This window comes from Numenius arquata, chromosome 7 (genome assembly GCF_964106895.1).
Source record: "Numenius arquata chromosome 7, bNumArq3.hap1.1, whole genome shotgun sequence".
Classification (NCBI taxonomy): domain Eukaryota; kingdom Metazoa; phylum Chordata; class Aves; order Charadriiformes; family Scolopacidae; genus Numenius; species Numenius arquata.
Window position 1 is genome coordinate 57,376,717 of NC_133582.1, and position 13,418 is coordinate 57,390,134.

At 38.4% G+C, this 13,418-nt stretch overlaps 1 protein-coding gene across 1 annotated transcript in view; it reads left to right on the top strand.

The window, feature by feature from the left end:
• The window catches only part of CRPPA (CDP-L-ribitol pyrophosphorylase A), a 117,148-nt gene that overhangs the window by 33,463 nt on the left and 70,267 nt on the right, over positions 1-13,418 (top strand). The window contains exon 4 of the mRNA XM_074150678.1: positions 11,311-11,415. Within this exon, the coding sequence (XP_074006779.1) occupies positions 11,311-11,415 (105 nt within the window). The remainder of the gene's footprint in view (positions 1-11,310; positions 11,416-13,418) is intronic.

The window sequence follows — 13,418 nt, forward strand, 5'->3', positions numbered from 1 at the left end:
ATCTTCAAGGGACTTCAATTTTTATTTTTTTTTAATATTCACCAAATATAAAACTTTGTGTATGCCAAGGCATCTACATTGTGGCAAGGCTGAACAGCTTAATATTTACCTCCTGTAAACATTCACTTGGAGAAAAAAAAAATTGCCTCATGCTGTTCGCCATGGATTGGTGATAGGGGTCAGAGCTGTTTGGTTTTGTAGTGTCAAAACACTGAAAAAGAGATCACCATTGTTTTTAACATATGACAAGAAGTAGGTAAGATATATAGATTTTATCACAAACTGTAATGGGTTGTTTCTTGGCCTTCATCTTTTTGAAAAAGCATCAGACATCTTTTATGAAGTGTATTATGTTGTAAGGGTGATCAGTTTTCCTCATTCTTCTTCAAATGTATTTTGTGGTTTCTGGGTGCTCAGTGTGTGTCTGGAGATCCACTTCCTTTTCCATCATCCCCAGCTTTGGTCACCCACTTTACTTTTGTATTTCGTAGCTGTATGTTCAGGTCTTGTTAATATATGCCGTGTAACATCAGTGTTGTGTTTTTTCCTAATTTTGCATTCCAGTTTGTGTCTTTAAGTTTTCTTCTCATCGACTGTATTCTGAAATACTGAATCAAGAAGTGATTGGTGAATTAGACAAGAGCTAGCTAAAATAATAGTAATCTACTACTTGTATGATTTGTATGAGGACAGTACTACAAGCCAATGCCCCTCTTTGTACGGAGTCCTAAAGGCAGCGTATTTCCATCTGCCTATGAAATGTATGAGGTAATTACAGTTTTAGTGTAACTACCTACTTGATTTATTCCCAGTCAACCTTCTTGGCTGAATAGTAAAGTAGCTCGGAGTATTTCAGTTTGTTGAAATTCCTACTCCAGTTCCTTTGATGGTATAATAATATACATTTTAATAAGCTGTCTACTAGTACGAAAATGGGGAATATCTGTGACTTTTTGAATGTGCAACCTAAGCATATGAAGTAACCTAACAAAGGAAGCCTTTCTGCTTATTTCTCCATGAGTCATTAGGATTTTAGGTCTGATTGATTGTCAAGGATATCTGTGTGTGTCCTAAACGTGGAAAGAAACCCCAGCATCTCATTTCTCTGTACGTGAGAAGTTTTTACTTTACTAACAGCACCCTTCCATCGTTGTGGTCCATTTCAGCTGGGATTTTTTCTCTGGTTTTAGTTGATTTAAAAAATTATTTCTTTGGAACTTCAGTTGAACCTGAGTTCTGTTTAATTTCTTTCCTACTGAAAATTGGTAATTTTTTTGTTTCGATGCAAAATTGCAATGGAGCTAATTTTTTAATAATGCAATTTTGCAAAGGATTTTGATCTGCCTTTCTCCATTTATCTTCAGGCTGATGCATGCAAACTGTTACTTAAATAAGGGGTTGTCAGCCTCACCTAAATGAATATCCTAATTTGAAAAGTCTTCAGGTTGTAGTTCTGAGATGTTTTCCAAAGAGATTTTGGAGTTACTTCATCTCCCTTCTCTTTACCCTACCAGCTTTGTCCTGGGACATTTAGAGCAATATTTTTTTTTTCCCCTTCCATATTCTTAAAACCTACCCAGTTCTACAGAATTCTTTTCAGAGTAAATACACTAAATGGATTTTGTCAGTAATGCTTTCGTTTATTCAAAACCTGAAGCTAGATTGGTGGTCTATTGAGAAAACTATGCTAGTTTAGATAGCTCTGTACTTGATTAGTTCTTTGGCGCAATGGTGGAGCCAGGATATTGCATGAATCCCCACCTTGCCCTAATTAATTTCTGCCACAAGAATGTTTGGAGAAATTCTAATGCCTTGCATGAGAAAAAAATAAAAAGTTTTTTTGCTAATGGGATAATTACTTCCATTTTGTGGCACTCCTCATCCTGTAGGATCTCAAAGCTCTTGGCTAATTCACGTATTAGCTCTTGGACCCGTCGGTGCCGTGGTGCAAAGCTGCCACAGCCTGGGTGAAATCTGGCATCTCCGTAGCAGTGAAAAGGCATTTTGTCTTCATATATAATTTGGAGGGTGTATTTTAGGGAGGCACACTGCAATTATTCAAGTTGGAAATTAGGCTGGATTGTGAGAGTATTGTTGTAAATGTTACTGGATTTACCCTGATAAGTGCACTGTATCCACAAGAATCACCCCTTTGGCACGGGCTCAAAAATTGCTGAAGACTGAGCGAGAATCACTGTATCCAACATATGGGAGACCACCCATCTACAATGTCATCTGCTGCTTGTTTTGAGAGAGCAAAGAAGAAAACAAGGTAGTGATGCTAGAGCTTTTATTGCCTTAGCTATGACAGGTTAGTGTATCAAAAGGCAAGGAAAAGGACTGTTTATGATCTTGGATAATGTCAAGAGGTGGTTCTCTTGAGTAAATTATTCCAAAAGTGAATAATATCTGTTAAAAAAATTTAAAAATAAAACATAACATCGTGGCAGTCTGGCGAAGTTCCCACTGACTGGAAAAAAGGGAACATAATCCCAATATTCAAAAAACGAAAAAAAGAAGACCCAGGGAACTATAGGCCAGTCGGTCTCACCTCTGTGCCTGGCGAGATCACGGAGCAGATCCTCCTGGAATCTCTGCTAAGGCACGTGGAAAAGAAGGAGGTGATTGGAGACAGCCAACATGGCTTCACCAAGGGCAAATCGTGCCTGACAAATGTGGTGGCCTTTTATTATATTGCTACAGACTTGGTGGACAAGGGCAGAGCAACAGACATCATCTACCTGGACTTATGCAAAGCGTTTGACACTGTCCCGCACGACATCCTGGTCTCAAAATTGGAAAGTCATGGATTCGATGGATGGACCACTCAGTGGATAAGGAACTGGCTGAATGGCTGCACTCAAAGGGTTGTGGTCAACTGCTCAATGTCCAAGTGGTGGCCAGTGACGAGTGGCGTTCCTCAGGGGTCGGTACTGGGACCAGTGCTATTTAACATCTTTGTTGGAGACATGGACAGTGGGATAGAGTGCACCCTCAGCAAGTTTGCCGACGACGCCAAGCTCGGTGGCTTGGTCGACACGCTGGAGGGAAGGGGTGCCATCCAGAGGGACCTGGACAGGCTTGAGAGGTGGGCTCGTGCAAATCGCATGAAATTCAACCAGGCCAGCTGCAGGGTCCTGCACCTGGGACGTGGCAATCCCAGGCACAAATACAGGTTGAGTGGAGAGCAGCCCTGAGGAGAAGGACTTGGGAGTGCTCGTGGATGAGAAGCTCAACATCAGCCGGCAGCACGCACTGGCAGCCCAGAAAGCCAACCGCATCCTGGGCTGCATCAAGAGAAGTGTGACCAGCAGGTCACGGGAGGTGATTCTACCCCTCTACTCTGCGCTCATGAGACCCCACCTGGAGTACTGTGTCCAGCTTTGAAGTCCTCAACACAGGAAGGACATGAATCTGTTGGAATGGGTCCAGTGGCGGGCCACAAAGATGGTCAGAGGGATGGAGCACCTCCCCTATGAAGACAGGCTGAGAGAGTTGAGGTTGTTCAGCCTGGAGAAGAGAAGGCTCTGGGGAGACCTTATAGCAGCCTTCCAATATCTGAAGGGAGCCTACAGGAAAGCTGGAGAGGAACTCTTTGTCAGGAAGCGTAGTGACAGGACAAGGAGTAATGGTTTTAAATTGGAAGAGGGGAGATTTAGATTGGATACCAGAAAGAAATTCTTTGCTGTGAGGGTGGTGAGACACTGGAACAGGTTGCCGAGGGAAGTTGTGGCTGCCCCATCCCTGGAGGTGTTCAAGGCCAGGCTGGATGGGGCTTTGAGCAACCTGGTCTGGTGGAGGTATCCCTGCCCATGGCAGGGGGGTTGGAACTCGATGATCTTTAAGGTCCCTTCCAAGTCTAACTGTTCTATGATTCTGTGATTTTAACTTGACCTGAATTTGGCTCACCTCTGCTTCTAAGCCTAATTAAATTCTCTGTTGGTTGCTTAATTTTAGAACTTGATATATTTAGAAATCTCTTTATGGGAAGAATGTGAACAATCACTTCTTTACAAACAATCTGTAGTTTTCTACATTGGGACAAGATTTCTTTGTCTTGTCCATATAACTCTTTTCCAAGTATTTTTCCAATTTACAAGATAATTTTTTAAAGTTTAAACAATGAGTCCTAACAAAGTGTTTTGACTGCTACTGTTGTCAAATAGAACGTTAACATTTTCTTATTTCTTTTGGACATTGGAACTAAAATAGGACTTTCAAAAAAGCTGAAATTGTATATAAGGTCTGAAATTCCATGTTCAGCTGTGTGCTCAAAATGACTCCTGTGTCGTTTTCTGATACCAGAAAAATCAAGTCTCATGATTACTCAGGACCTGCTTTATGAAGTCAATCTGATTAATAACTAGCTCTTAGTTGCATCAAGTATTTAATCTTCATACCTGTACCGTTGTTTATTTTCACCAAGTTTGTGTTCTCATTTTCATTATGCACAAACATAGTTTGTGAGGACTTTGTTGGAGTAATACTGGGAATGTATCTACTAGTGTGGCACTAAAAGGGGAAGACTGAGGTTTGATTTTTGATGATCTGTTATTGTTTCGGGATTGCATGTGTAAACTGGGATTTCACCAGCAGTGATATTCATCCCAGTTGCCACTCGTATGGGCACAATGCATTCCCAGAGCCCTGGCTGCTAGGGGATCTTGTCGCCACACTGCAGATGATGTGCTCTAGCAGGTGCCCTTGTGTGTGGCTTTCACCTTGATTCCATCAGAAAGGAAGTGACTTTGAGATCTGCAGCAGCTCAGTCAAGTGTGTTTTGTGAGATTCCAAGTAGGGGTGCAGGAAAGACTTGCACCAAAAAGAACCTCTCCTGCCCACCAAATCGGTAATGTAGACACAACCCTTGACATTTCTTGTCTGTGCCTACCGGTGCCCTTCTTTGCTGGGCAAAGCACCTCCAGTTATTCTTGATTAAGTTTTTAATCCTTAATAGCAAAGCTGGACTTTCCCCCCATCTCTCTGCAGGTTGAGCGTGATTTGTCTAGGAGAGCATAGCAGACCTCATTCTCTGGAAGGACTAATTTTGGATTACTCTGGGTGCGTAGGGCTTAGGGCTCTCCATCTGATTTTCAAAGAAAACTAGGGTTTTTCAAAATTATAATGTTAGTGTTTTTATGATTTTGGTGTAAAGTTGAGCACATGTACTTCTTTTACAGGACGATTGGTTTGTTTGGGACTTCCTTTTTTTGCAGAGACAGAAGCAATAGCAGCAAGAATAAGGTTCAAGTCCACAACTAAACCATGTCCCTCAGCACCACTTCTACGCATCTTTAAATACCTCCAGGGATGGTGACTCAACCACTTCTCTGGGCAGCCTGTTCCGATGCTTGACAACCCTTTTGGTGAAGAAATTTTTCCTAATATCCAATCTAAACCTCCCCTGGCTCAACTTGAGGCAATGATATGAACACTATCGTAATAATCCTGTAGGGTATCTGCAAGTATCTTAAAGCATGGATTTAAGAACAGAAAAGATAGCTCTTATGCTTTCTCAAAAGAATTTTAAAACTTGATCTTTCTGTTTCTTTTATCCAGAGTCACACTTCAGGATGCTGTGGCTAGGACTTAGTCTTACAATTATACTTCAGCTTCTGTTTCATTTTGAGGTCAGAGCTAGAAAATGGCAGTCAATAAAATGGGTATCTTTCCTAATTCTCTAGTTACCTTATTTCAAAGTTTTTGTTGTAGTGATTCCTTAATGTATCTAAATCAAAATAAATGGCATTTTTTTCTTAGTGGTTTTGATAGAATGGGACACTGAAAACAAGCAAAATTACTATTTCATTTGTAACTTTTACTATTAAAAGGATACTTGAAAGCATTACTTGTTTTTAACCCATGCCTCAATGATATTTTAAACCTTTAATTGCTTATTTAGTTCAATTTCATAGAATCATTTAGGTTGGAAAAGACCCTTAAGATCGTGATTTCAGTCAAAATCGATGGAGGCATAGAGATTTCAACGATGTTAAGTCCCAGTATAGTTTTTGAAAAATTGGCAAGTGTGATGAGGAGGGAAACCCAAATGAATGCCTTTCCTGAGAGGAGGCTGGAGCCTCCGAGCCTTCAGCTTCCAACTCTGAGAATTCCACGATTCCGTGATTCTGTGAAATGTGAATTAAGCTGTTAATCTTCTGTTTTTCTTGGTCATACACCTTTTAGCTTACAGGATTTTGGAACCAACCGGTGCGTAAGTTCTTTAATGGGCATTTAGTGGACTTAGAAGCAACTTGAGTACCAAAATATTTCAATGGGCAGTTAGGAATTATTCAGAGTAGATGGTAGAGGGCAGGGAAATCACGGGATGTATAGAGAGGGCACTTGCAGGTGCTGCAGTGAAAGGCATTGGGATATAGATACAGATCTGTTGAAAACCAGGCTTGCTTAATTCTGTAAATTGTTTTAGCTTTATTCCCTTCGTTGTGAAGCACTTCTGCATCTGGATGTATGTCACAGCAGTTTTAATAATTAACTGCAGTAGAAATTGTTTTGGAGATGAGCTTATCTGAACTCACATTAATCTCACTGTCTCCTCGTTCACGTGTTTCCTCCTTCTGTTTGCTGCTGCTGGTATTTCTCATTTAGCTGTGGCTTATTGCTCTAGATTGAGTGGTTGCTGCAAATCCGCTGTTAGATTCAGCATTTTTTGGTTTCCTTGGTAATGAGCATGGCAAAATGATTCTTTATAAAATACGATAAAAACAGGCCAGTTCAGGTTCAGCAGAGCTTGTGGCTGCTTCTTTTTTAACTTAGTGAAGTGTTCCTGATGATGAATGTTCATGATGTACTCTGGCACTTCAGCAGTGAAAGCTTGATTTGCAAGGATCTGGAAAAATCATAAAGCTCTGCTGTTGTTAATTAGTTATGTCTTGTAATTACAAGTGTTCTGATATTGTTATAGAATGGATGTACATGGGAGAATAAAATGGAGACACAGCCAGCGGTTACAGGAGCGTAAAAGACTGGCTCTATACAGGCTTTAAAGGTACCTGGGTAAGGGAGAAAATCTGAAAATTTTCTTTCAGTTAATACGTAAAGAATATTGATTTTTTTTCCTTATTATAAAACTAAGAAATGATGAAAAAATAAGAAAATTACAGTGCTGTAGTGAAAATTCTTCTTGCATCTGTGTTTGTTCTGCTGTATGGTTACCAGTTCCCGTATATCCATTCCAAATCTTTTACCAGTATAAAGATACAGCAAAATAGTGCATGTTAACAGTAAAAGAAATTGTTATTGTTAAATACTGCTTTTTTACAGTTTCACTCCTTCAAAGTATTGTATTGGAAACAAGTTAGCTTATGGGCTGTTAGTAAGTACCAGGGAGGTAGAGGCTGCATAGCTGCTCTTTTCTCTAACCCCTTGTTCCAGGCTTACAGCTAAGAGCTAAGCAAAAACAGTATAGCTTGCATTTTAGGAAGTAATATTGTTTATCAAAATATTTTCAAACTAATTTAGGGAACAGGGGAAGAATTGGTGTAATGCTAAAACCTAGATCTCACTCCACCCATAGCACTTCGTTCAAACATCCACTCTTGGAAAACAAACAAACAAAAAACCACCCACAAAAAAGTCCCCAAAACTACCTACTAGAATGCCTTTGAATATTCAACAGTTCAAACGCATTTTTAAATAACGTATTTCCTTCTGTTTATTTAAAGATCTGGTTTGTTTTTTTTTCCTTTTGTGGATATGTTTTGTGCCAATATTTCCAGCTGTTTCCACCATTTCAAATCTGTGGTCTGAAACTTAAACTATGTCTATTGTTTCACAAAGCTGTGTGTGCCTGTCAAGTTCAGTTAACTGTACTCTGTCAAACTTCATGTTAAAAAGCCTTTCAGTCAAAAAGAGACTTCAGAAATAGTAAAAGTTTTAAACAGATTGTTGTAATGTAAATTGGCTCTAGACGTACAATGAAATACATGGAGAAGATTGAATATGAGAATGTTTGCATGCCTGGGTCAGTAAGAAATTTCCTCGTTGATATTCTACAACTTTTTATTATAGGCACTTCCTGATAATGCTTAATTTGTTAACTGAATTTCTTAGAGTTAATATAGAAGCTTTCAAATTCTGCACCTGAAATACGATTTAAAACTTGACGTGTGGAGCTGTTTAGCGTATGGATAATCTATAAATAAGCTGGTCTCGTGTGGGTACTTCCATTTCATTGTTCTCCTCTGACATCAGTGTATCAGACTCGCCGAAGAGTACAATGTGACAATATGTTTAGGTTTAAACAATTACAGATAATTAGATTGGTAAATGTCATGATGTACAAGTGTTAGTGAAATATGTTTTTAATTATTACTTTGCTTTGTGTCATATTTCATCCCTTGAAGCCAGCAATACCCTCAAGATGCTTTAGCCCATTTATGGAACTTCTCCACTCCCTACTAATTATCTGTAATTAATACCTTGCTAAAAAGTTGGAACTGCTTAGTCTTGTCCTAGTACCATTTGTTACTCATCTATTAAAAAATGTAACCTAATTTTAATTAAAAGTAAATTCTTTCACAGAGAAATTTTTCTGAAATTTTTCTTCCATTCTGAGGCACATGAAAAATACATGTTTTTTTTTTAATCTGTATGTTATTCACATTAGTAGGAAATAGTTTGCATTCTACAAGAAAATTTTCCTCAAAAACAAAACAAATAAAGGAAACATTTTGGTAATAAATATTTGGAATTGAAAGTTACTAGGCCATTTCTGGTTTCATTGGCAATTTATCTCTGGACCTCTTTCCTTGAGAGATCACTCCATTTTAGAGCTAGAGTTCCCTATTCCTTTATATGTTCCGTTGACCTATTTTGTATCTTGATTATTAAAAGAATATAAATAATTTCTGCTTAATTTAAAAGTATTCCAATGTGTCTTTTTGAAAGCCATGTTTTCTTTAGTATTCTGAAATCAGTCTTTCTTTTTAAGTTACTTTGTCTTCTTGTGTCTGTTTTGTTTTGTTACTCAAAGCGCTTAAAAACTTCTGTAGAGAGGTATAACACTCAAATTACTTTTAAGCGGACTGTATAAGAGATCTTCTTTTTGATTGCAGCCGTGACAAACTAAAATGTCAAAAAATTACTAACTTAAATAGTATAAAAATGATAACTACGATTTTTCTAAGATGTTAGTAATGCAATTCAGATGTATAATGCTGATGAATTCCTTGAATTTCACTGATGCATTATGAAACAAAAATAGAAACTAAAAATTTGCTTCATCTGTTCTACTAAATTTCTTGAGGAAATTATATTAAAAAAAAAAGGCAAGTTGTATTGCAGCACTCTCATTTGGATCTTCTTTAACGCATTTAGACATTTGCATTTTTTGATGATTTTGAATCCTGGAGGAGACTGTCAATGACTGAGCACAGCATCTGGACTGTCACATTTTATTCCAAACACGAATTTGTAGGCACATGGTTAAATTTGACACAGTAGAAGGGTTATTTCAGCTTTTGTTAAGGAAAGCTTCTGCATTACAGAGGTGATCGTTGTTTTTTTAAGGAGTTACCCCCACCCTCACATCTCCTTCGAGGTTGCTGAAGCTGGTAACAACCTACTCACATAAGATGTTTCACCGAAGCTTTTACCAAAGGCTCTTTAAGAAAGCTGAAACGGATTTGGGATAAGACTAAGGATTTACCAGAGTAGATTATTTGTTAGAAGATAAAAAACAAGGTAAAGTGCATGACCAGTTTTCATAGCAGTAAATCACCCATGGGGTTTTGTGAAGATCTGTCCTGGGACCTATGCAGTTCGTTTTGTTCGTACGTAATTTGGAACAGGAAGTGGAGATAGCCCTCATCTCTACTACCCAGAAAAAAAATGGGTACTAAGAAAGTTTGTAGAAGAATATTATGATAAAATTGATATGTAAGTGTAGATAAATATAAAGGGGGACAAAAGGGTTGATCAAAGTTCTGAAGTAGGTTCCACACCTGAAATGACTGAACAGATGTTGGTCTCTCTACCTGTGGAAGGATGTGAAAAGAGAGGTGGTGGAGCATTTTGAAGGGCTGAGAAGGTGGTTTTGTGCTCCCTTTTCTGTCAGAACAGCAGAGCGTGTGATGAAGAGAGTGATGAATCAGATGCTCACTGATGCAGGTGCTAAAGAAATACTGCTATTCAGAAAGTAATCGGGTGAATTAAAGATTCCTGTAACTCACTGAGGATTGTTAAGGCAATCGCTTCTGGTTCAGTGTGTCCCTCAGAGGTGTCTTAATTTAGGGAATACCTAAACCAGGATAATACCGTTATATGAGACCAAGGGAGTATTCTGGGAAAGTAAGAAGTTGTGATTGCCCTGTTCTAATTTACTTATCCTTGACTATCCACTGTCAGCCTCTACTAGAGAGTGGATACTGGGCTGGCCAGCCTGTGCTTTTATCAAATATATCCATTTTTATTAAAGACCCTATCTTAAATTATCCTTCCCTGTTACATGTAATTAATGTTTCTGAGTGCACTGTTAATTTATCAATAATATGAAAATAGACTAAAACTTTCTTATCTCAATCAAGACAATTCATCTTGAGGTAGTCCTGTCTGATAAACTCCCAGTTCCTCCTTTTGTACCTACCTATGTTTTGGCTCCAGAGATTCTGCTCCCTACTCAGTTTTCCATTTATTAGGAGTATTATAATCACTAACTATAGGCAGCCAGCTGCTTGGGAAGGATGTGTTGAGAGAAGAATGCTTCTTCTAGAGGACTAAAAAGTGCAAAACCTTTTTCTTTTTTTTTTTTTAATCTGGAAGGCTCATGGAGCAGCACGAAACTTTCCTATTTCGTGCAGATAACTGGAGAAAAATATAAAGGGAAACATGTAAGGAATATAGAGGTACTTAGCTACTACCATCCTTTTTTGATGCTGCAAAACTCAAACCAGTCAAGGTATTTGAAGAGTCATGCTGTATTAACTTGTTCTCATATTCTAAAAGTCTGTTACTATCAAAAATTTTTTTATCTGTGTAACTTCTTATTGATTTATTTAATAGCATAAAGGTATAGGAAGATACTTGCAGCACCTAATTGAATTTGTTTGTGGTTATAAAGTGCATATTCCCTTCTGTAACACTTTGCTGAATAGCTACAATTTGGCATAAGCTTCTTAGAAGGGTTTTATTTCTATCCATCCTGAACTTGCCTACCTAATACAGCATGTATTGTTCTGGACAGGACTGTTGAGACGTAAGTTTCAATTAAGGAGAGAAAATCCGTTATTGCTTAAAAGTGTGATTTCTTAAGACTAATTAAGAATATTTATTCTTTTTTAACTACTACAGTGTACAGACTATGACCTGGATTATGGAACTGAATGTTTGCATCTGGCTCTGAAATACTGTAAAACAAATGCCAAACTCATTGAAGGAACAGCTGACCTCTGGAAGGTAAAGGCAATAATAATCTCTATTTTTACATATATCTTTAAAAATTAATAAAACTCACATATTACCATAGAAATTCAGATGTGTTTTGAGTTGTAATAGTTAAGCTTTTCTCTTCCAAATTTCAGAATTGTTTTTGGATTATCATGAGATTTTTTTAGAGCTCATTGTTGTAGACAGACTCGGGCAGATGTTACCTGAGGTAATCAATGAAGACAGTATTTATCTGGAAGTAGGAAAACCAACTAGGTACTTGAATCTCTAAAACTATAAATCCATCATCTCTAAAACTAAGAAGATTCTTTTATGAGATGAGCTTTCTTATGCTATTTCTGTATCTTTTGGCTATTTCCCTCCACTTTCCTATGAGGACATCACTTTTCCTCTGATGCCAAATACCTGGCTAATAACAGTTTGATTTTTTAGAGCAGTTCATTACATTCGGTAACACTGTAATGTTTAAGACCTCTTCAAACAAGCTTTTAAAATTTGAACATCATTCCCTTGTCTGATAATGTGTAGGTTCCTGATGACTGACAAAGCAGGTGTGTATACAGGTACCAAAGGATACGTCCCTGCTGCTTAAAAGTATCACATTTCATTGTTTTGGATGGTGGGACATTATTCTTTCTCAGTAACTGTTGTGTCATGCAATTTTTAAGTGTTTCCTTTTTTAATTTATTTTATTCATTACCACATTGAAGGATCTGGAAGCAGCTCAAATCACTCCGTCTTTGACAGTAAATTTCCTTCAATGGGACATGATTTCTAATAATATGACAGTAAATCTTACCCAAAAAGGTAATTTCCTGAATCTGCGGTGCAAATTTCCTGTTCAATTTAGCAGCAAAATTTACTTATGCATTGGTTGCATACAGCAACTTCTTTGAATATCTTTCTGGGGACAGTCTTTCTGAAACAGTGTATTGTCTGTTTTCCTATTCAGTCTTCTAAGGGACAGCTTATGTCATGCATATCTGCATTACATCACTTTCTGGATGGTTTCATTGTTCTTATTGCAAAGCATGGTGCTTCCATGAAAGGTAACAAAGTACACCCATAATGTTCATTTAGTTCTTTATATTGTTTATTTAATTCTTTACTGTCCGTAGATACTACTGGTGCCCACCAGATGAAATGTAGTCTTTTGACCTAGAATGACAGAAAAATTGAGACTGAAGGAAATATCTACATGTCATCTGGCCCAATGCCTTGCTGGAAGTGGGACCAAGTTAGTTAGATTAAGCTGTGCAGGGCCTTGCCCAGTTGAGTTTTGAGTATCTCCAAGAATGAAGACTCTCTGGGGAAAACAATTCCAATGCATTTTCCCCCCATATGAAGGAGATTTTTTCATAATATTTGGTCAGCATTTCCCTTGCTGCCTCTTGTACTGGGAAATTACGAAAGGACAAGAGAAAGATCTGCAAGAAAAGTCGAGTTTACTCCTCTCTGTGGCCATTAATTATGACCTTTCCCCAGCTTTGGGCTGAACAAGCCAAGTTCTTTCACACCATCTTAGCAGCCTTCTGCTGGGCTTCCTCCTGTTCCCCATTGCATTATACTGGGGAGCCTAAAACTAGAAACATTGCTCCAGTGTGTACTCAAAAGGGCTGAATACAGGGGAATAATCCCTGTATTCCATGTAATGAAGTCTACTTCCTTATTAACACAGCTCAGTCAGTTGGGCTCCTTTTCTGCACTGCTTCACACCGCTGGCTCATGTTCAGCTTATCCAGAAGGTCCTTTTCTGCAAGGCTGTTTTCTGTATTTTAGTATCAGCATGGACTGCATTGGTGCCCAGTGACAGGACAAGAGGTAACGGGCACAAACTTGAACATAAAAAGTTCCACCTAAACATGAGAAGGAACTTCTTTCCTGTGAGGGTGGCAGAGCCCTGGAACAGGCTGCCCAGAGAGATGGTGGAGTCTCTGTCCCTGGAGACATTCAAAACCCACCTGGACACGTTCCTGTGCAATCTGCTCTAGGTGGATCTGCTTTGGCGGGGG